The sequence below is a fragment of the Varanus komodoensis genome, unplaced genomic scaffold, assembly GCF_004798865.1.
Source record: "Varanus komodoensis strain SLA01 unplaced genomic scaffold, ASM479886v1 scaffold52, whole genome shotgun sequence".
Lineage (NCBI taxonomy): Eukaryota > Metazoa > Chordata > Lepidosauria > Squamata > Varanidae > Varanus > Varanus komodoensis.
In genome coordinates this window covers 5,069,935-5,094,181 of record NW_025336114.1, presented here as the reverse complement: position 1 = coordinate 5,094,181, position 24,247 = coordinate 5,069,935, and the positions used below count along the sequence as shown (strand labels likewise).

Here is a 24,247-nt window from a genome sequence, read left to right as displayed (position 1 = left end):
ATCCAAATCAGTGCAGGTCAGTAGTCTTCTCTGAGCCACAGGAAGATATGAAAAAGCACATGGGTGTAGAGGGAACTGCTGAAGGAGCTGTCCAAATATGTTTTTTCCAGGAAATTTTCTACTTTCCTTTATTATTGCAATTTTTTGAGTAAACTATAGCAGCCAAAGTGTTGATTATTTAGTAACTGGGAGCTGTGCACAATCTATGTTGAAACTTCATTGTTGTAGAAATTTGGCCAGGCAGATGCTCAGCTCAGCCTTTGACAGTTCCCAATGGCCTTAGGTGAACAGGTTGGTGTGATCACCACAGCCGCAGTGTGGTACACTGTGTGCTGGCCACCCTTTGGAATAGTCAAGCTGCAACAGGCAATCGCCATGACTTATTGTGTCATGGAAATCCAGCATGGGTGGCTTATGCAACAAACCCATGGACTACATCAACCCTATGAACTAGCCCAGTGACGCAACACTCCATTTTCTCTTGTGGAAAAGGTTTCTGCATGCCACATGCCACATCCCTTCTGATTCTAGCCTAATCACCCTTAGCAATATTCACACTGATAGCAGAGAATGGGCTAAATGTGAGGTAGCAACCAGGAGCCTTCCAGATGTTTCAAATTGCATCGCCAATAATGCCTGTCCATTGCTCATGCTTGTAGGGACATGTGGGAGGTTGCAGTCTAAAATATTGGATGGGCACCTGGTTGGTTCTCCCTGGGCCAAGCCTTTAAGCCTTCTTGTGAATGATGGCATCAGCTATGTCTTCTTTTGTGCAGGACTTTGACCCGGGCTGGGATCCATTTGCTTCCTGGTGGGATGTGCCAGCAGCTGCCCAGCCTGCGCATCCTGTGAGTTATAAGCACATTTCCCCTTCTTACTGAGGATCTTGAATGGTGTCTTTACTGCCACTGCATAAATCATGGACCAGGCACAAAAGTGTGCTGTGCAGCTACAGAAGACTTTCCACTCCACCGTGCTTTCCGTTCCAGGGGACTGCAGTGGGCGGTGCCTGTGACCTCACTGGCATCTCTACTCTGGTCCTTGCCTACAAGCTACCCCAGTCTGAGTCATGCTGCGTGGGGAGCTGATCATGCTGAGGAGAGGTGGGAAGCGGGAGAGCCAGATGGGGAGAAATCATCCAGGAGTAAACTCAAAGTGCAGTTGTGGTACAAGATGAAGAAAATGATGGAGTGGAAAACCACCAGCTGGTAGGACAGCCACAGCACTTTCATGAACCAAACAGTTTAACATGGTGTAAAAGCAACAGATTTGCTTTATATGTCAAACCTTATTTGTGCCAGTCTTCCTCTGGTGGACAATTGTGTATGGCTGGCCCTAAAGGAACACCACTTAGTAGACTGTTAGAGCTCTGGCTTTCTGGTAACTGGAATATTACTCCTGTTCCTAGTACGATGCAGTTATATCCTTCTTTTTTGCCTCCAGTGAGGAACCCAAAGCAGCTTACATAGCTCCATTTTATGCCCAGGTCAGGCTGAGAGTGAGCGACTGGCCCAAAGAAACCCAGTGTGCCTCATGGCTGAGTGGGGAATTAGAACCTGGATCTCCTGAGTCCCAGTCGAACACTCGAACTGCCACAAGCAGAGTTAACAGGGGAAGGAGTGAGTAATTTAGGAACGATATCAAGAAACAAGGCACAGACTGGTGCCAAGCATCAAGTAGCATGAACAGACTGGTGCCAGCCACCAGCCAGGTACAACAGGGATATTACCTGTCTCCAGGTTTCCTGCTTTCCCAGCTGCATAGCCTGGGGTCACCCACTCCTTTCCTTTCCCCCAGACACATTCCAGGACGACCTTCAAGAAGGCTGGCTTTGTTCTAACCTTTGTTATTTTCCCCACAGTGAGCTCTCACACAATCAAATTGAGGAGCTGCCCAGTTTCCATTACTGCCAGAGGCTGGAAGAAATGTAAGTAACTGTTGCTTTGCGGTAAGCTGAGGTAAAACCCCCAAGTCTGAACAGCCTGTGAAGGACTAGTAGTGGTGGGTAAACAACTGAGAGATGAATCCTGGAGTGTAGGTGTCTAGCTGGGACTTTTCTGAGGTTTATTACCTCTAGGTTGGAAAAAATGTGTCACTCTTCCTTGGCTTGTACCCAATGTGGAACTTCTTGAATGAATGCTTGAAGCCCCCTGGTGCCGGATTGCCGGGAGCACCATGCATTTTTGTTAAAGGGTTCAGGCTGAAATGCTCTTTGCCTCCCAAGAGTTTCCTTTCCTGATCCTTCACCCATGGTATTCCCATGGGTGGGAACGCCAGCTGGTGATATTGAGCCCTCCAGGCTCCATAGTGGGAGCAGATGCTGAGGAGGCCTGGGAAGCCTTGTAATAAAGAAATCCCCACCCCACCCCCACCAAGCATGCTTTTGATTTGAATGGGGCACTGTCCAAGGCCTGAGCCTGCATTCAGAGAAAGGGGTGGGTGGGCTTGGGCTGTTTTGTTTCTCCATCACTTTCCCCTTGAAATGTGAGCCCCTTTGCAATTCTTAATGGAAGTAACCTTCATGGCAGCACTGCTTTCTTCTGTTGCCAATAAGGATGAGGAGCTCTGCGAAGCAAGTTTCCCTTTCCCATCGTAGTCTCTCTGTCTTTGCAGTGGCCTTCAGCACAACTGCATCCACGAAATTGGAGCAGACACTTTCAGGCAGCTCACGGCCTTGCGCTCCATGTAAGTACAGCTTGTGGAGAACTGTCAGGAGTTTCACTGATGACAGAGGAGAAGAAAGTCCGGAGTTTGTGAGTGGTATACTACAGGGCACTCTGGGCATGATTACAGAGCCCGGCCACACAAAGAGCCCTTCAGAACAAGTCGTCTGTACTCGTGCATTCACACAGAACAGCTCATTCTTATTATGACATCGATTTTGCCCCTCAAATGAGCAGCAATGGGCACACCGCCAGACCTGCAAAAGTGCCAGATGCAGATGAACTTAAAATATGAACACATACTTATATGTATAGCACACATATTATATTATTCACATGAAGAGAATGCTTGTAATATCCCATTTTCTTCTGTTACAAACATATCAAGAACAGAAACCAATTTGCATTTCAAAATATTTCTAACTTCTGGACTGAGAAGCAAAACATAAATGCTTTAATAAATGAACAAAGAAAGTTCCCCACTCATCTTTCCTGCTAGTCCTCTGAGAGCTCCATCTGCCCCTCAAACTTTCCCAGGCTACTGAATATGGATGAGAGAGGAGCTGTGATAGCGTTGTACAGAGCATCCCTGTCCAGCCTTCCATGTATCCCCATGGCTGCAGGAGGCTGGGAGGTATCAGTTTGGGGAATGATGCTACAGAGCATCTGGGATTTTAAGACAAGGGACATTCTGTGAAATAGAAATTATCCAGAGATTTTTATAAGGATGTGCTTGGGAATATTGATGGATTCATTATGCTTTGCAACCAGTTGAAATGTATTCCACATTTACTACTGTATGAACTTTTGACTTGCAGAGACCTGAGTTGGAATTACATCCAGTCTATCCACTCTGAGGCCTTTGTGACCCTCCACTCTCTTGTCAAGCTGTAAGTTGTACTGATGACATAAGATGGATATAAGCATTCACCTGTCCCAAACACAGTGATACAACAGAAAGGCGGGGACACAGGGAGTACTACTCTTGGATTCTTTTTTCCAGAGCAGTAGCCATCTGCCAGAATACCAGGGTAATTGGTAGGTGGTTTTTGCTCTGGCAAATGGATGAGATGATAATGAAGCTTTTACCATTGTTTTACTGTTGTTTGTGACAGATTAGCAGGAAGGGAGTTGTGGCGGGGGGAGGGGGTGCAGAAGCAGCAAAGGACACTTTGCTCTAGCCATGGGTTCTCTAACCTTTGAGCTTGACCATGTCTTAGGGTGTCATCTGTGTTTATGTTTAGCTGTCTACCCTGGAGGGTTTTTAGACCTTACAACAAGCCATGGCTAACCCAAGAGTAACAGACTCTCATGCAAAGCTAGTCCCTAACATCAGTCCCTTGCTATACAAGGGACTTGTACTTTCATTTTTTTATGACTGGCATGCTTCTGATGTGAGGGTCCTGCTTTACTTCTTCTTCCTGCTGGTGCCACATCACAGGCTCAACAGCATAAGGGTAATGAGTGATGCTGTGACCCAGCCCAGCCCTTGCCAGCCCTGAACTTGAGGAAACTGGGTTCAGTCCCCCCTCTCAGCAATAGGCAGGCTGTCACTGAACTAATTCTCAGTCTCAGACTGCCATCTGTAAGAAGGGAACGTTAAAGAACATACCTCACAATGTCATGGTTAGAGTGAATGACAAAAATGCTGACATACTTGAATGCAGGTATACCAGGGTCCCAATCTAGTCCCCTTGGATGGAGGGAGGGAGGGGAAATTTCACAGATTGCCTTATTCCAGAAACTGATTGAAAAACAAGTCTCAGATTGCTGTAAAGACTAGCAGTAGAAAATGCATTAACAGTGCATTTCATTTATAAAGAGCTCAAGGAAATTTACAAGGTTCTCCTCTCCACTTTATACTCACAGCAGCCACCCTGTGATGTAGTGTAGGCTGAGTCAGTGACCTGGCCAAAGTACCCCCATGGGCTTTGTGGCTGAATGGGGACTACAATCCAGATCCAGCCTAATATGTTAACCACTACACCATTCTGGCTCTCGTTATTGCATTTTTAGATGCAATCAGTGTCCAAACAGAGAAGCTTATTAAAGGTACATTTTAATATTCCTCAAAATAGGACTTAAGTAAAGAACAATATCACAAGTGATGCTATACAGAGCTAAGCCTGGAACTGAACCAGAATGAGTAGTAAAGTCCCCACTGTGGCAGGGGCAGGTAGACTAGATTGCACCACTTTAAACAGCAGGTGGAGCTATAAAATATTTATACTCCTGTATGTAAATATTTTCCAAACTTCCTTGCAAAAAGAAAACCAGTGGAGAGCAGGTTGAATTATAATCTTTCTTCCTGGTGTGCTTGTATGTAATTTGTAGGGCTTTAAAAAATGGGAACAAGTTTTTAAAAAAACTTTAAAAAGTTACCCCCAGCCACAATCTGAAGTAATTCAGCCCGCTCTGGTTTTACCGCTTGAATGAATGTAAACCAAGTCATAGCGCTGAGGCATGCAATCTATGAGTCATACATCCCATTGAGTTTAGGAAAGTGTACGCAGGCCTGAAGCTTAAGTGTGTGAACAGGTTCAAATTTTACCTCAAGCACAAGTGCAAGCCTTTCGGCCACATCCCTCATCTTGGGATATTAATTCAATTTATTGTAGAGATTATTTGTAATGATAGTTAATGTATATGAAGTAATTTGAGCATTTTAAAACTTTATATATTTGCGATGTGATCTCATAACAGTCACATTAAATTCAAATACATTTCCTAAAAAGCAGGCTTTTAGATATGAATTATATGGTACGCAAACGTCTTCCTGTTTCTATGAATAGTTGGTGCCTTAAAGACGTGCGTTATCTGCCAGGGGTTGCCATTTTTGCCATGGAGAAATGCAACACCTGTGCTTGCTTGCATCTTAGGATTGCTGGCTTTCCAACAGGAGAAGTCATATTTCTGAATAATGCAGGCTGGGACTTTGCCAGCAGGAACCCTCTGCACTTGGCCCACCAGAGGCTCCCCGTGTCTCTGGACATCCACTCTTGGGCAAGAGTGGACAAAAATTACTGCTGCTGAGGCACTTGAAAGAACTGACTGTAGCTGCATCCAGGGATTGTAGGGAAAAGGGATGAAGTGAAAGAAGGTTGCAATCAGTCCTAAATGGTTTCTAATTGTGTGCAAGAGCTGGGTGGGGGATCCAGAGCTGATCTCGAGAGATATCATGTTGCAGTATACCTTGGGTCACTGGGCTATTAACGCACACTGCCAAGCTTATTTTGCCTTGCAAACCCACCCTGTGTCTGTTTTTACAAGTAGCCAAAGCTCTGTTTTCCTTAGGCTGCTTCCAGATGAATGGTTCCTACTACTACCAATGAGAAGGCAATCATTTCCAAACGAGGAAACGTAGAGGCTTACAAGTTGAAGAGAGAGGCTTACCCCTGCCCACCATAAAATTTAATGAATGAGGCAAGGAGGGGGTGCTTCAGAAGCTTTGTCTGTACGCACCATCAACTCTCCCAAGGAGTTCTCAGAGTAGCTTACAAAAGTAGGATTAACATCCCGAAGACAAAATATAACTATCCTGATTGAAACAGTAATGATACACAAACTAAACCATCCAGAATAAAAATCCTTGCGAGAAGCTCATTTCCTGAACTCAGCACACCAGCCTCCATTCTGTTCCAATGTCACTTGTGCCTTTTACTCCAATAGGGATTTGACAGACAATCAGCTGGTGACGCTGCCGTTGGCTGGTCTGGCTGGACTGACTCATCTGAAACTGAAAGGCAACCCTGCACTCTCCGAATCCTTCACTAAAGAAAACTTTCCCAAGATGAGGTGAACTTTGTTTCTGCTTTCTGGCTTCACAAGGCACCTCCTCCCACCCCTCTTTCTGACTGGACTTCCTTTGTTTGCTTTGATCTGCCTTCCCCTGTACATGTTTACCAGACATTTCTATATAATTCTGTTAGGCCAGAGGTTTGAGCAAGCATAACTTCCTGCTCACACTCTGAACCCATCACTGCCTTGAGAAATCGATGAGCCACTGAATGTCTTGTCGCTGGCATCATCCAAACTCACACACAACACGAGGCAGAGGCCCTGGAAGCAGGGGGCTCACGCCTGGGGCTCAGCAGAGCGGAAAACCTTTGCAAAAGCCAACCTCAGCTAATGACATCCAGCCTTCCTACAGTAAATGCTATTTGTGTGGCCATGTCTTGTCTGTTGCGGATTAATGAGCTGCCTGAAGGGGTTAGAATAAACAGCTGAGACAATGCTCCATAAGGCTGAGAACACAATGGCAGAAGTGCCAGCAACATGTCGCATTTATGTAAGTGAGCAGTCCTTAGCGCACACACATGTGCATATACCCCATGTGGGGGTCTTTGCAACAGACTGATTGCCCAGTGAATTGGATATGTGAGATTATCAGAGAGCACCCAGTGTAGGGGACAACACTGGCTTTTATTTGCATCCTGTGCTGGCCACCATTAAAGGAGCCACAGAAATATAGACTTTTGCCCCCCACACCAGGTTCAAAAAGTGGGTGATGGGTTCTGTACCTCCCACAGTGGTGCAAGAGGGACTGCTAGCTGTTGCCATTTTTCTCAAGGCTGCATTGAAGTTCCCCATGCAAAACGTCCTTGCCCTACAAGGCTGTTAAAGGGAGGGAGGGTTGTTCTGTCCTTCCATATAACCTTGTTCCTTCCCATCCTCAATGTGCATAAAGCTGCCTTTGTTGCACCGTGAGTTTCTGCGACCTCACGTGCAGGATGAGGGAATCAAGTAACAAGTAGTCCTGTGTTCTCCTCCCCAGGGTCCTGGAGGTGCCCTATGCCTACCAGTGCTGTGCCTATGGAGCATGTGGCAATTTCTTCAAAGATTCCAGCCCGTGGGATTCTGAGGATATGAGTCCTGAGGATGAGGATGGCCACAAGAGGACCTTGGGACTGTTTCCAGGCCACACTGATAATCACTGTAAGGCCAATTTCTGGCTTAGCTTGTTTCCGCCTTTTGGTTGCAACTTGAGTTTCTTAAAGCAGATGTTAAGCTAATAAGAAAGGTATAGGAATGCCACTGAGAAGGAAAATTGACTCAGGTCCTCAGTGTTTTCGAGTAAATTGTGCACATTGATTGTTATTCTAGTATTTATGACTAGTCTGAACCTTTAACTGCTGCTTCTCTACTACAACAAACTGGGGGGGGGGGGTATCCTGGGAAGGATTCTGTGCAGCAGGGCCAAAGTGGGCCAACTTAATCCTTGTGGCTGCTGCATCGATGGGGCCTGCAACTCATCTGGGCAAACCTTTCTGTGGCAAAAGGATTTCTGCGCAACTGCAAGTCACATGTAAAAAACATTGGTGGAAGTACATGGATTTGCAGACCACAGCTTGGATTGTTTGTTTGCTGTATGACATGATTGTATAAACACAGGGCCCACACACACTGACAGGACTGAGAGACTCTAGCTGAAATGAGAAATGCATTTGACACAGACAACCATGGGGAGAGGGGATTTGCCATCTCCTGATCTTTCTGAGACAGCCTCCAGGCCTCTGTTATGTCAGCCCAGTGTGTGAAGCTGCTGTTGGAAAGAGCAAGGATAACCTTCTTCCACTTAGTATGGCAGGGGTGAGACCTCAGGCCTGGAGTTACCACCAAAAGCTGTTGGATGCTGCTTAGAAGAAATGGAATTTATATTTACTGATAAGTTTTATGCCCTTTAATATATAATACCAGCAGCATTTTCTCTGCCCCACTGTTGTTGGGGTTTTTTGGAGGGGGGGGGGGTTCAAATTTTTTTTTTTTTTTTTTTTCCTATTAGAAAAGAGGGCTTTCACTGAAGGTTGATTTTCCACTGGGGAGTATCTTGTGGTCCAGAACATCAGGGCTGCTGCCAACTTCCTGCTGCTCTCTCTTTCAAGTACAAAGAATAGTAGCATGTGCAGAGAGCTACCTTAGAAGCTGCGTGTAATTCTGAACATCCTGGCCTAGGAACTAATTTCCATGGTTCTGGCAGAAACATGCTTCCTCAGCATCAGCTTCTAAACCTACTAGTAAAACATGTGATATGATAATATTTTTTTGCCTGTTTCAGAATCCAGCTTCCAAAATATGCATTGAAGAGCAGCTCAGTTGGTGACCTACAATCTGACTCCTGTGGGTGGGCAGAGGCTTGCCAATGATGGAGCAAGCCAGTGGGTTCACTTTTCTTCCTGGAAAAGCTTTGCATCAGTCACAGTCAGGGGTAGAGAACAGAGTGGATTCATGTCGCCACAGGGCACGGATCCTACATACCTTTTATGCTATGCCGCTGGGCCTTGCCGTACGTTCAGCACACCGTGTGTGCAGGAGGGGGTGGGTTGCTCTCCAGCTGAATGGGAGCTCTGTGTGGTTCCCTTTGTAAGCTAGGCTGTTTTGGTGGCAGGATGTTTGTGGGAAAAGAATATGCACCTTTCCTAAGACTGCCCAAATCATGTTCTTGACACCTCCAGTAAAATAAACAGCCAGGGCTCAGCTGTCTAGACTGCTGGGCAACAGGTCCTTCTCTTCCAGGTGCCAGCATATTGCTAACCTAGCTGGGATGAACCTCGGCTCCCTGCAGTGAGGAGGCATCAGCGATGTGCAGTACAGCTCATAGTCAAGCAGCTATATTTCCTTGGGGAATGTTCATCATAAATTCCGTGCTGTATAAGACTCCTATTTAAAGAAGAAAGCAAGCTTTATTGAGGAGAGAAATGTTTAATAGTCAGGCTTGAATAGTTTTTCCTGACAACAGCTCTGTGTCTTTAAGAGCTGGATGACTGGCAGAAAATCTACAAAGGCAGCTTTTCCCCAGTTACTTCATTCTGTGATGTGGAAAGCTGCATCTGTTGAATTTCGCCTCCTGCAAAATACACAGAGCCTCTGTCAGGGTGGTGAAAGGGCAGCCTTACTTAATGGGAAGTTTCTCTTGCTTTTTCAGTCTTCTCTGCTAGTCCGTTCTGCTTATTAAAATTCCTGCAAGCTATCTCAGAAAAACCTTGAAGCAATGGGGCACTGATGGTATAGATGTGCTTAGTGCCCATATCTAAAGGCCTGGATAATGTAAAGAAGGAAGTGTGGTCATGCAAGAGCACAATCTGTAAACAAAGCCAACCCCCGCCCACCTGCAATACAAGACAGTGTAGCAGCACTATGCCAACGGATGCTGTCTGGATGTTTTAAAGAACAATGTCTATTACCCCTGGCCATTAGCCATGTGCCATGCTGGCCGGGGCTGATGGGGGCTGTAGTATAAAACATAGGAAGAGCCGCACATTGGAGAAAACCACTTCCTCAATGAGGAAACTATTGCTTCAGATCAAAAGTAGCCCCATGTTTATCAAGGGAATAGTTAACTGAGTAATTTGGAGAAGTTTGAAAGTTATCAGACTTGAAAGTAATCAGAGAGCCAGTGTGGTGTAGTGGTCAGGCTGCTGGACTGAGATCCGGGTTCTGGTCTCCTCAGCCATGAAGCTCACTGGGTGACTTTGGGCCTGTTGCTCACTCTCAGCCTATCCTACCTCACAGGATAAGATTGAGAGGAGTAGGATGTGTAAACTGCCTGGAGTTCCTTGAAGAAAACAGGTAGGCTATAAGTGTAATTAATCAAATTAATAAATAAGCTAAGATCTAAAGCCACGTCAGATGTAGCAAGTAAGCATAAGAACATTAGACATTGGGTAAAACAGAGAAACATCAGCGGAAGACTGACAGATGGCAAACTCACATATTTAACCTGTAGAAAGTGTCTTCGAATGTTCAACAGAGTAAAATGATTTTAATGGATTCCAAAATCATGACACAGTTCCATCATTCTAAATCACAAGATTAGCATTTTGGTTCTGTTGAGAATGGGTTCTTTCTTCCTTCCTTCCTTCCTTCCTTCCTTCCTTCCTTCCTTCCTTCCTTCCTTCTTTCCAAATGCATGCTGTATTTGATATACATTATATTTCTTGGGTTTCTGAACATGTAAGTTATAGTAATATTCCAAAAAATGTTACACCTTCAGTCAAGAAATATATGAATGCATAACAAGTGTAGCATTCTTGCCATTTCGGCAGCCACAGCTCTAAAAACCAAGCAACATGCTCAGCCATGCAGCTTGAGCTGGAGCTCAGGGTCCAACTCCCGGGCCCCATGGCTCAGCAGATGGCCCAAATAACCATGCAGGGTGACTCACAGACCTGCTGTCCACACCTGCGGCACCATGGCAAGGTCCCCCAGGGTTGATGCTGCTCATCACAGTTGCCTTTCTTTCTTCTTATGTTTAAATACATTTTGTAGACAAGGGATAGCCGCACATTCTATTATTTTAGCTTTCAAAAATATATTACCTACAAAAATGATGCTTATTCTCAAACAAATGTGTGTCGCATCAGAGCAGCCAAAGTATTTCATACCTGTAGTCACAATGGTGGTATGCTCTAAGTGAGCTTAAAATGTGAAACTGCACGTGCTCAGAGTTGCTGTTGTTTTTAATGAGGGTTAACAATCAGTTGTAAAGCAGGGAATGGGAGGAATGTATCTTGGATGCTTCACAACTGAAGTATCACATAAGGCTCTGTCCAGGAGGCATCACGAGACTTTCAGGTCTAACATTACCAAGCTGCTGCAGTGCTGTAGGTGCAAGGCTGACGATGCAAAGCTGATCCTTCCTGTGCCTGTGGGCTCTTCCTCTCTCTGTTACTATCTAGATGACCTGGATATGGACGACTTCCAGTTGGAGCTTGAGGATTCAAAGCTACACCCCAACATCCAGTGCACACCAAGCCCTGGTAAGAAATATTCTCCAAAAAGACGACGCAATTTATAAAAAGCTCCATTTCATTCATCATGATGGTTGCCATACATGCCACTTCTGTTTTTAGGTTTACTAAAACACAGACTTAGTGTGACAAGCATTGTGTGCATCACTTTAAAATGAAACAACATTCTCTGCTTGCTGAGTCTTCTTTAGCCACTACCCATCCCATACTTCAGATGTCTTTAGCTCATTGCAGGCTGTGGAGTGGGGGACACAGTCAGGTTCTGAATTAAAAAAGAAGTGACGGGGCAAGGGAGGGCTCACCCCTCTGAAACTCCTTCCAGGTTGCTTAGTGAAGTTTCTCACACTGAGCATGAAAGTTAATCCATTTTGGAAGAGATGGAAGAGTGCAGGAGGACCAGTCCTTGACCCCATAAGGAGGCACTGGGAGAGATGAGCTCTGGATAAAGCCCCTGTGGGGGTAGACCCAGCAGCCTTACTGAAAGGGAGGGACCACAGGGAAGTTTCCAGTTTGGATTCTCCTCTTTTCATGAGCAAAGGCTTCTCCTTCCAGCTTTGGTTAAAGGCTGTTTAGCTTTTGATTGTTCTGTCAACTCCGGAGTTTCAATAAAAGAACAGAATTCCAAAGGATTGTCTTGAGTTTTGGATCAAGGGAAAGGGCTATCTCATAACATCATGTAAAACAACAGCAATGTATTTTTCTAGCTCTTCACATCAGAATTGATGTCACTGCTCACTGAAATCTCAGAAGCAGGTAGGAAGAAGCAGGATATTCAATAATCAGAGGGCAGCCTTCCAACCTCCATTTGACTCTTCCTACAATTAGTGGAAGCAGGAAAAAATACTCAAAACAAGTCCCTGTCCTTGGAATGTTCAACCCCAGCATGCTGGTTGCACCCACTGGTTTTAAAACTATAGAATTACAAGTCTAAGGCAAATACACATAGCTCTGCCTCCCTAGAGTCCCTACTTCTAGATTGGTGGCTGTTATGTACCTCAGCCTTCTCAGCACTGATGCCCTCCAGATATAGATACGCTGAGCTGCAATTCCCATCATTCCCAGCCAGCAAGGAATGATAGAAGCTTCAGTTCAGCACTTCTGTAGGACACCAGTATGGGAAGCCTGGCATACCTCAAATTCTGCTTTCTTATTCAGTAAGCTACAGCTTTCCTTGTCTGCCAATGCAAGCGAAAGCTGATGCTCCAGCCATATGTTACGTCAGCTCCTTTGCTGTGGTGTCTCACCCTCCAGTTTGTAATCTGCCTCCTTCCTCACTTCCATTTCAGGTCCTTTCAAGCCCTGCGATCACCTGTTTGAGAGCTGGGTCATCCGCCTGGGTGTCTGGCTGATCACCTTGGTCTCCATCCTGTGCAATGGACTAGTCATGGTGGTCGTCTTTGCCTCACCTGGCTATCTGTCCCCTGTCAAGTTTGTCATTGGTGCCCTTGCTGGAGCCAACATGCTGACAGGCACGTACTGTGCCATTCTGGCTTTCATGGATGCCATCACTTTCGGTCATTTTGCAGAATACGGGGCTCGGTGGGAGACAGGTGCAGGGTGCCAGGTGACTGGGTTCCTCTCAGTGTTTGCTTCAGAGGCTTCGATTCTTCTCTTGACCTTGGCTGCTGTGCAGTGCAGCCTTTCCGTGTCATGCATGAGGGCATATGGGAAGGTCCCATCTTTTGGCATGATCAAGGCAGGTGCCCTGAGTTGCTTGGCGCTCTCTTCAGTGGCTGCAGCACTGCCTCTCTTCTCTGTCAGGGAGTATGGTGCATCCCCTCTTTGCCTACCCTACCCACTCCCAGATGGGAAGCCTTCCATGCTGGGATACATGGTGGCCCTAGTGCTGGCGAACACCTTCTGCTTCCTCATTATCACTGGGACATACATCCGCCTCTATTGCAACCTGCTGAAAGGTGAGTTTGACTCTGTCTGGGACTGTGCTATGATCAAGCATGTTGCATGGCTCATCTTTATCAACTGCCTCCTCTATTGCCCAGTGGCCTTCCTGACCTTCTCTTCCATGCTCAGTCTCTTCCTCATCACCCCTGAAGTCATCAAGTCTGTGCTGTTGGTGGTACTTCCCTTACCTGCCTGCCTCAACCCCCTGCTTTATCTGCTCTTCAACCCCCATTTCAGAGATGACCTGAGACTCCTGAGGCAGAAGAGCCAGGCCCAGGAAAGCTGCACCCAGTCTTATGTGTCCGAGGACACAGAGAAGAGCTCATATGACTCCACTCAGGCTCTTGTTGCTTTCTCTGACATGGATCACATATTTGAGGCACCAGACCTCTTTGGAGTGCCTCCTAGGTGCTCATCAGTTCTTGATGCCTACAGCTTCCCCTCGGTGACTCTCATTCCATGCCAAAAAAAGGCAGGTGCCAGAGGACATGACAGTGTCTTCTCCACCCACCTTTCCTGCCTTGCTGATGATGAGCTTCTCATTGCATCGGAAAGCAGAGACCAAGCAAGGAACAGCCTCCATATTGCCTTCTTCCCCACGCCACCTGCACCAGCCTTTACATCTCACTTGTAAACAATCCTTCAGCCTTCCAAACCCAACACAAACTCCCCTGGTGAAGAACCTATGCAAGAGGCCATCCTGTAGCCATGAACAGCTTGGGACAAGGGCTGTTCGTGGAGAAAGGGTGGCCCAAATTATTGCTTCTTCTGTAAACAGGAACTAATTGCCTGCAAGATGCTGCCAGCTCCTTGTATCCCAGCTCTCTGAAGCATTGTCTCCTCTCTCCTGGCAGTGTGAGGCAGAGTGTCCCTCAGGAGAGGCAAGACTAGGGAAGCACTGAGTTCCATTCCTCTCATACAAGAAGGCAGGGTAATACCTAGAAAAGCCAGAGTGCAGCAAAATAAGAAGCTGCTGCCTAACCAGCCACAACTCAGCTTTCCGCGGTACTTCTGATGTTGCTGCCAATGAAATGTGTCAAACAGAACCAGGAGGCACTGGAGGGTATCCCCAGGGAACCTTGCCCTAGGGCAGTGATGGATTAGGAATTATTCCGGATGCTGCCTTGATGAATAAATCATTCTACAGCACCACTGTGCCTATTAAAGAGTAGATAAGTGTATCATCAGCTGAACATTTATGGCTCTTTGATACCCTTTTCTTCTTAGTCTCTATAATGAGACACACTATCAGATCTGTCCTACAAGTGGGGAAGAGGAGCTAAACATAACAGGATAGCCTTCAGTTTAGATTGCTTCAATTTCATAGAGCTTGATTTTTCAGCAATGATGTCAAAAATTTACTTAAATCACCCAAATGAGGGTCTGCTATTACACTGTGCCTATCTGTGAGTCCAAAGGCAGTGGCAATGCCAGGATTAGAAGAACTCAAAGAGTCTCATTACTTTTAAGAGCCAAATCATGATATTTTCCCTTGCCATTTAGGATGTGTTGCATCTACCTGGTTCCACTGGTGCCCATTGTACAGTATTAGGACCTGTGAGCTGAAAAGCAATATCCAGAGCAGTAAGGAAGATGAAGTGTTTACATCTCTAATGTGATTTCCCTCATCTAAGCTCTTATGAAGAGCAAATACTGTATAGATACTTCTTCCACCTTGTAGTGCCCTATGCATTTTTACAGCTGTTGGTGTTGTGGGACTAAAGACTGAATATTGAGCATAGCAAAAGCCTGAAGAGAAAAAATGCAATGCACAAACATATATGTTAATCATAAGCCAGAGATCCTCAAGATGAAGAGTTCTTTTCCACCAATCAAAGTCCAACGCAGGGCAACCACAGCTGAAGCCAACCATTATACTGGGGCTCAGTTGCACTTCCATGATCTCCAAATAAAGTAACTGCCAATCATTAAAGCTGAACAATTACAGCTCAAGCCTAGAAACAATATTTCATTTTGGCAGATATTTGGGCTTCTAAGTTGAGCTTTCCTACCTATCTTTGCATCTGTTCTTTTACCATGTGGTCTGCCCAGAGAACATTTTGTTATTTGGCAGACTATTATAAAGTCATAGTTTTGCTGACAATTGGTTGACACTTACCCAGGGACAATCTTGAGCTGGACCCCACAGAGTGCAGTGGAAGGCACTGGAGAGTCAGGCTGTTTGAATGTGCTGCAGTTTCAATGGATTTATTTATAGAAAGAACAAGTACAGACTGCTGGACTAGCCCAACTTAATTTCCACACCCTGTTCTTTGCTGAGAAGCTTTAGCTAACAACATCACTTAATAACTTGTGCAGTGGGATAGGACTCAGAAACTCCTATCACAGAGGTACCACTACTAACATGTTTATATTCTGAAGGGTGCCCTGAGCCAAGACTATGCAGGTAGTTCTGGTTACAGGGAGTCTCTGGATAGGGGTGGGAGAGAAAAATTGAAAACTGAAAGACATAACAAGTGAAGGATGTGACAAGCGCTCCACCTTTGTGTTCTATTCTATTAAGGCTAATGTTGGCAAAATAATAATTCTGGATACTGCAGAGTTCTGATTGGCTAGAATTCCAGAATTTTTCAAATTCTCATTTACTGCTTAGGGCTTGTGCAGATGCATTTTATGAATACAAGCCAGTTATACATCTTAAGGAGATTCATTATGTTGTGGCAAAAAAGACACAACTCGTATAATGGGAAGCCCTTGAACCACAAAGGTCTCGGTTACATTTATAAATTAATGGGCTTCCTGGCATAAGCCATTAATCAGTGCAGCTGTCAGCCAGTTTTCCAGGTAGCAATTAGCCACATGGAGAACCGTCTTCCTTCTATAATGAAGCTGCTAAAGGGCAGCTTGTGCACTAAATGACTAAGTCAGACATCAGATTCAACAGAATCATTATGCGCACAAATGGAAAAACCGTATACTGCTCCTTTCACTGCCCCAGTGAAGTTTACTCAAAGGCTAAAAATGAAAGCAAACTACAGGGTTATCCATAAAGCATTAAGCACTATCCTAAGCACATCCAACCAGATGTATGACCATTGAGTTGTGAGAAGTACTCCCTAGGTATGTTTGGGATTGAACCTTAAGGATTTGGCCTGTTGAATGTTGAGCATGCCGTTCTGCACAAAACAGGAGATAATACTGGGTTTCAATGGGAATACCTCATGCCTATTACATGGTTTCCAAGCACAGACAATCCTACTTGAAATCCTCAGGTACAAATGGGTTAATTTGTAGCTACACCTTAGCAAAAAGGCTTGCAGTCTTATACAGAGTTAAATACACTTAGGGCACAATCTCACGACCTCCCAAGATCGTCTAGGAGCTTGGACTCCAAAGACTAAAGCCTGATCCCAGGTATCAGAAGGTAGAACAGGAGAGTGCAGGGGGCAGAGAGGGGAGGCAGCTGGGCCCATGAAATTATGCCAGTCCAATTGATGCCCCAGCCTCATTCTCCTTCCTCAGCGCTAGACCTGATGACTTGAAAGTGGCCAGAATGCAAGATGTGTGGTGCATCGGAGATCACCACTGCTGTGTCCCATGCCTTGCACTGGATCCTTGGAAGCCTTTGAGTTCAGGGGCATACAAGCATCTGCTGCAAGAACTTTAGGAATGTACCCTTACCCAATGCTGAACTCTTGTCAATTTGTTAGGAAAAAGTGCAATCCAACTGCTACTGATTTCATCAGAGTTGAATTGCACTTTAACAGAATGGTAGGATTGCATTAACAGCTCTTTTCAACTTGAATCCCTTGTCTGCCTGTTGCATATCTGTAAAATGCATTACCCGCATACTTTGCACAGTCACTACAAATCCTGGAACAATGCAGCTCTTAGGGCTCCATAGCTCTGGAAATACCCTTTGCTATCTAAGCACCCTTAAACCATTAGTCTCTGAACAATGAACTTCTTCAGAAAGGGACTGTTCTTCCCTAACCCATCCCATGGTTTCCCAAGGAACTGAATGTTTGTTTGTTTGCTTGTTTGTTTGTTTTTTAAAGCAACACCAGAAGAGCAAGTTCTGCACTTCTAATGTCTATGGCTGCTTCTGGATGAACAGCTTGTAGCACTACCAGTCTAAATGCATTGTGCAGCTGTTCTGTCATTCTTTCTTTAATGGGTTCATACGGTGAGAAAACAGATGGAAAAGTGGTGGAGAAACACCAGAGGTTTACAACGGAATAAGACATCATGTGGCCCCTTGGTAAACTTCCATGTTTGAGGCCCAATGAAGGCCCCATGGAAGCATCCTCTGACATATGAGAAGTCACTCTGTTTCACATCTTTTTTGTATTACAAAAACTCCATCAAGTGAGCAAATATCAATAACTATGGAATATAAATAAGCTAGTTAATGGCTGGGTCCACATGTCACAACAAATAAACCTGCATGGTTACCAGGGTTTGTGGGTGTGCCATGGTGCTGTCTTCCCTTCAGCCATCTCCTTCCCCCTCCGTCCTCCAGGTGGTATCAGAGGAGACACCGCGGGGAAGAATGAGGCACTTCTCTTTGGCAGATGTGGTGGAGAACCAAGTTTGGCTTGCCATGGCTGAAAAGCAGTCTTTGCTGTGCAAATGGCTCATGCCCTGAAGTGGAGCAGAGAAGATGAGGGGGCTGATCAAAGATTGCCATCACCTGCCTTGGCAAAAGCAAGGGAAACCAGCTGGATGGCACTGTAAAAAGGATCAGAGCCACTCAGATGATCCCCCCCTACCCCCCACCCACACAAGTGCCCCTGAGAGAAGCTGGAAGCATGCCAGGGAAAATAATCTGGCTGGCGGTGCCCAGTTGGGAGGAGTGCTGCTCCGCTGGTTCCCCTGTTCACTCCCACTTCTCACTCCCACTAGGGGGAAAATGTCCTCAATCTGCCACCCACCTAAGTGCTTTTCTTGCGGGCAGCTGCAACGAGGATAGGGTGGTGCTCACTCCTCCCTTTCTCACTCCCATTTGCAAGAGAGGCCTCCTCAGGCTAGTCCCTGTGTAGCACCTCTACCAGTGGAAGTGAGAAACGGAGCCCGTCTTGCAAGTGGGATTGAGAATGCGGGAGTCTGCTCCAACTGCCTTGCTGATTCTGTCCCCGCTCACACACACACGAAGGGCTTCCCTCTGGTGCATGTGGTGAGGCACTGGGGGAACCGCCTAAGCAGTTCTGCTTCTTTTTGCAGCACCATCCAGTTGGTTGCTTGTTCCTGCCTCAAAGACACCTCTGACAGTAGGGAAGTGTGAAAAATGCAGTTTGGGGGTAGGAATCTGATGCATTCCCCAGGCTCAGCATCCTGGACTGCAGCCCACTTTCTTGCAGCCATGAACCTACACCAAGCATTCATGTGGCACTCTTCAGGAATCAAGCCCTCCACAACTGCTGCACAAGCAGCATCCCTCAGCCTTTGTGCTACACTTGATTTGCAAGAAGATTCCCAATCTGGCTAGGCATTTGGCAAGAGTGGCCATTGCAACTTTTGCCAATCAGCTGTCTGCTTCTGGCCTTCCTACCACTGTGGGTTATGTTTTCCAGGTTCAGATGATGCAACCAGCCATCATACTATGGAGAAACCATAGAACAGACCATTGTTTCTGTTTGTGGTTTCGAAAGACCAAATTGTACCATGTTGAAATACCACGACAGAGCTTGGCTGACATGACAGACCAACAGTGGTAAAAAAACAACAACACTGTAGCATGTATGTCATGTTCTGCAGGTCCACCCTATGTCTTATGACTGGTAGAGCTAGGAGCTGTCCATCTGGAAGCAAGCATTATTAACATCCCCCACAAAAAAGCACAAGGCAGCAAGACAAGCAAATGCACTGCATTATTTGCAGCTTGATTCTTTTGCTAGGTATTCTTAATCTTTTCAGTCTTTCCAAGTGACATAAGTGACCCTATTATGGTGGCCTCTATTTACAGATCAATCTATTAGTTTGGAGAAGCCTGTTGTTAGGATTTTCCTATATAACACAGAAAGGACAATTGTACTTGCATTGACTTGAATGACGTTCATATTGGTCAACCACACTTGGAAAGAATTGCCTTCTTAAGTAGTTGCTAATTTGGATCAGGTTTGGTCAACCCTTGAAAACACAAATACCTACAACTCTTACCATCCATACTACCATGTCTAAAATAATGTCAAAATCTGGCTGTAACAGAATTATGAAAAATATCAGATGTCTTTACATACCATGTATATGTTATTGTCTGTATATACATGATGCCATATAAGCAATATCCAGCATGCGTGTGTTTGTATATTATGTGTATATTTATATAGAGATATATAGCCACTTTCCCTCTCTTATTTCCCTTTATTCCTACCTTCCTTTTTGTATATTGATTTGTAAAGCATTCTCTATGAAAGACCATGTAGAAATTAAAAAATGTAATTTTAAAACTATGGCTTATGTTGAAAATTGACAAGACTGCAGGGTTATTCCCATATACATAGCAATATCAAGTGTGTGATGTATGAACGAGCATCACAGATATAAATCACAGATGCAGCTCATTACCTCAAACACAACACTTTTCCACTGAGGTAGTTGACATATTCGGCTGCCAACCATAAACTGTAGAGGCATCAAGTGATGTGTATTCATGTATGAACCGGGGTGTGTGTGTGTGTGTGTGTGTGTGTGTGTGTTAGGAAGAACCAGCATAATTTTACATCTCAGTAAGTGGTGTTTTGGAAATACAGAAGAGGAAGATTTTAAATAAAACACACATACAGACCGGCATCACCTCAGACAGAAACAGAGAAAGGCTTTCTTTTAATAAGGAAAAGGGCTAGTTTGACAGCACCAAAGACAAACTAGCTGCTGAGGCATTACACCAGTCCTTCAGGGAAATATGGAAAAACAAAATAGTCTTATCTCACAGAGGCTTACAGTTTATGCCTTTATGTGCAGCGCCAAGGAGATGAGTGAATTAATAAATGGACCTTCTTTAATGTCAGTTGGCTTTAAAGGAGACTTAAGTATTATATTGATAGTCTGTGATTTAAGATAAGTGAAGGAAGAAAAAATGGATCAAAAGGGTTTTTTTTTAAGGCAGATTAATATAGATGGCTAACCCACAGGGTTGGAATGTTAATTAAGCCCATCAGAGTTCCTTCAAATTTTGAAAAACTAAATAATAACAGAGTCAATAAAAAACAGGAACATGAATACAGAGACTGTCTACAATGCTAGACCAGACAAGCAAAGGCTACAACTGGAAAGCTCAAAATCTGTACTTGGAATAGATTACCTAAATAAAATTGATGTGTGTATACAATAATATACTTGATCTGTATATGCTTGGTTGCTAAATTTAGATTTTGTCAAGTTTAACTTCCTTTAAGTCGCAGAGAAAAAAAAGGAACACATAACACAACTATGAGCACTGAGCAGTAGGATCTAAGGGAGAAACAAAATTTGTGTGCATTAAAGACTCACCCTTTGATCACCAGGAGCAAATAAATGTAGTTCTACATGCACTCATTTTGTCCTGTAGCAGGAATGACAGATTTTTTTCACAGCCTTTTCCTGCACGAAATCAAAGAGCGGCCAAAATACAAGCTTAGAGCTACAGGCCTAGGCACACTTGTTTGGAAGCAAATTCCATATACATCAATGGGAGATCTTTCTGATGACGTGGGGTGTGGCCAGACTTGTTCCATGGAAGAGCCACTGATGGTAAATGTCAGGTGTTTGAGAGCCACAAGCAGCCACCCACAAGCAGTGGCAGCACATGGCATAGGCAAGCAGGTGCCCATGGGCACCCACAGAGGCAGCAGGTGATGCGCAGCAAACGGGCACCTGAGAGCACCCAGAGTGGCAGGCCGCAAAATAAACTCAGAGCTGCATGCAGCTCCCACACCTCAGTTTGGTCAGCCCATGAAAGCTTTTTCCATATTAAATGGGATAATCCTTAAGGTGCCAGAAGCCTCTCCAGTTTTGCTTCTTGCTGAATTTTCTTTTTGCTGAATAAATGGGTATATGATTCAAGATTAAAGGAATTACTCTGCTGTTGGTTTATGAATGTTTACTGCAAAAGGAGACAATTATATGGATATGAGATATCATTTTAAATGAATACACAAGGCAACTTACAGGCTGATTTAAAATCCGCTCATTATAAACAATCAGGCAACTAGTCACAGCTAAATCCTTCACAGCATTCAAGAAACTGGATAGATCCATATGCCTCAAGTGCTGGGCATCTTAACAGGTTTTCTTACGGAGGCTGTGGCTCTTTCTAATGTGTGCCTGAGCCACATAATGATCTGTCTATGCTAGAAGTCTAATAAATGGGCTTACAGATGACACAAATCTGTATCAGCAACAAACTTCAGATCAAGTATGTAACCTTGAGTATGAGTAAGAGTCCTGGGTCAGAGAATTATAGAGTCAAACCTGAAGAGCTTTGGAAACAAAAAACAGAAACTGAGAATTCTTAGCAGTGCTTTGCCCAGCCATGCAAAGCTTGTCCGTTGTTGTTTTTCCATTCATAGGCAAAAGTGCACAAAGCATTACACGCGCATGTGTGTGCAACAAACACTTGCATACTCGAATTTAGAACAGATCAGTTGGTTCTTTGTTTAAAAAAAAGTCTAATAATTTCATTTTACAACATGTGCCTGGGGAAGTAGAAGCCAAGCAGGCTCAAAAATAGATGGCAGGATAGTTTATTAGAATTTTACTGTGAGCAGCGACATTAGAACTGAAATCCAGATTTTTCCAATCTAAAAACATTCTTCTAATTAGATTATATAATGGATTTAAAAAAGGGTTCGGAACATATTTTGGCAAAAGTTCAGACTGATATTTAAATCCCCACACACAACTTATCAGATTTTTCCCTCCGATTTTCAACAAGCTTTGGTAATTAAAGGCAAGAAATCTATTGCGTATGTGTGTGCTGGGTTATTTCCACCACCACCACCTGCCCCCGATGAATCTTTTTAGTGGTCAAAATATGCTAAAACACTTGTAGGGGCAAACAGTATTAAAGGAGATGAATCTTTGGGAAACAGACATAATCACCGTTGCTTTTGTCAGAGTGGATGAGATAGAATGTTCTTTTAATATAATTATTTCAGAGGTTGGCTATATTGTGCCTGTCAACAGGATGCATGCATAGAGTTGTGAAATTTTCAGAAATTTTGGAACCATGGTGGGGGAGATTGATTTTTTTCCTTAAAAAAACAGAATTTTGGGGAAGTGGAAAAATATTTTTTTAGCACTCATTACAGATATAAAGAAACTGAGTCTGGACCAAACTCAGATGTTTACATGCATTCCATGCCTGACATGAGGTGTGCTGTGGTGACCATCACTGTCATCACATCTCATGCCGGGTATTTTATCTGAAAGGCCATTTTCATCCATCTAGGTGAAGTGATGGGGAAGGAAGCTGGGATGCTGAAAGGAATTGTCATAAGCCTTTGGCTCCAGACTTCTCTCCTCCTGACCCTCCACATGCCCCTTTTCCTCCCTCTGAGTCTCGGTTGTGACCTGGAATGACGAGGGGAGCCAGCCAGCAAAGTTCTTTACATGCTGGCTAGGAGTAGGAGGGCACAGATGGGGGTTTGGCTTTCAGACTTCCAGCTCCCATCATCTTTCAGCAGGACCTTCATACAATTCTCTCACCTCCTAGATAATGTCAGTAGGCTATCAGGTTGTACTCTCTGTTACTTTAAGAGCATAAAATGTTTTATGCCTAACTCTGGTCATAGAGTGTTCTAATTTCAGAGCTAGGAATCCATGCTCCAAGCCCCTCATCCATGCTCCATTATCTCAACTCTGGCTGCCTTTTCAGAGTTTGGAAGTCACTCTCTGATCAGGGTATTCCCCTGATCAGTGGGTGAGAAACTGCAGAGGACAGAATATGGCACATCCTGTGTCCTCAGCTGTATCCCAATTTCTGAAGGACCCCAACTAAGTGGATGAAAAAGGCCATTAAGTGAAAATGTAAAATGGGAGGTCCAAGGAAGTAGAGATTGCCTTCTCTCTTCTCACTCTGTGTAGGGGGCTTATGAGCCTCCTACTTTAGAGGCTTATGAGAATCTTAAGTATGAAACCCATAAGATTACAGCCATAGAGTTTAAGGATTGTACCCAAGCCTCAAATGATTTCCACAAACAAGGAACCATAGGCAGGATACTTCACAGATTGTTCTATTGCATGTGGTGACGGTCGTAGGTAACACAGTGGCACTTTCACACGTGGGGTTTGGAACAACATTAACTGCTACAGCAGTATAAGCGGAACAAGCCCAGAAACACAGTTCACTACTTCAGAGCACAAAAGCCAAACTTTCAAGAATGCACAATTTCTTTACATATGTTATAGACTGTCACATGATAGGAATATGTCACATGATAGTCACATGTTAGGAATATGAGTCTTATCAATAAAAGATACATTTATCAATAATTTGATAAGGATTAGCAGAAATGAGTTTTTTTAAAGATGATTAAAAATACTTCCCACTATAAATGTCAACATTTTAAGAAAAGGTATCTCTAGGCTTCCTATAAAATTCTTCATATTACACTGTTTTCGTAAAAAGGACAGGTAGATAATATGAAAAACCTGGAATAAAGCCCAGGTTATGCTATATGTATACTTTATCTTATAGTTTATGAGTAAGAATACAATGTTTAATATTCTAAAATTTTCCTACTTTTCATAAAAAAGGGCCCTTGGAATAGAGGCTTACATAGAGATCTGATTTTTGCAGTTCCTTCATCTCTCTTTACATTACATACAATGGAATTACATGAAAAAAGTGTACAACTGAACACTTTTTTCAGTTACCCCAGCATGGACTTATGGTAGAATTTTAAGGTTTAGAAAGAGAAAAAAAATCCTTGATACTAAGAGAGTTCATACCTTTATGCATGCTACAATGTCCAGAGCTGTTAACACTCCTGA

General features: G+C 44.2%; 1 protein-coding gene across 1 annotated transcript in view; it reads left to right on the top strand.

The window, feature by feature from the left end:
* LGR6 (leucine rich repeat containing G protein-coupled receptor 6) overlaps positions 1–13,946 on the top strand; it is a 153,151-nt gene extending 139,205 nt beyond the window's left edge. Inside the window, exons 11-18 of the mRNA XM_044447487.1 lie at positions 777–848; positions 1,862–1,927; positions 2,614–2,685; positions 3,482–3,553; positions 6,333–6,458; positions 7,438–7,598; positions 11,339–11,419; positions 12,697–13,946. Of these exons, the coding sequence (XP_044303422.1) occupies positions 777–848; positions 1,862–1,927; positions 2,614–2,685; positions 3,482–3,553; positions 6,333–6,458; positions 7,438–7,598; positions 11,339–11,419; positions 12,697–13,946 (1,900 nt within the window). The remainder of the gene's footprint in view (positions 1–776; positions 849–1,861; positions 1,928–2,613; positions 2,686–3,481; positions 3,554–6,332; positions 6,459–7,437; positions 7,599–11,338; positions 11,420–12,696) is intronic.
* The last annotated feature ends 10,301 nt before the right edge of the window (positions 13,947–24,247 follow it).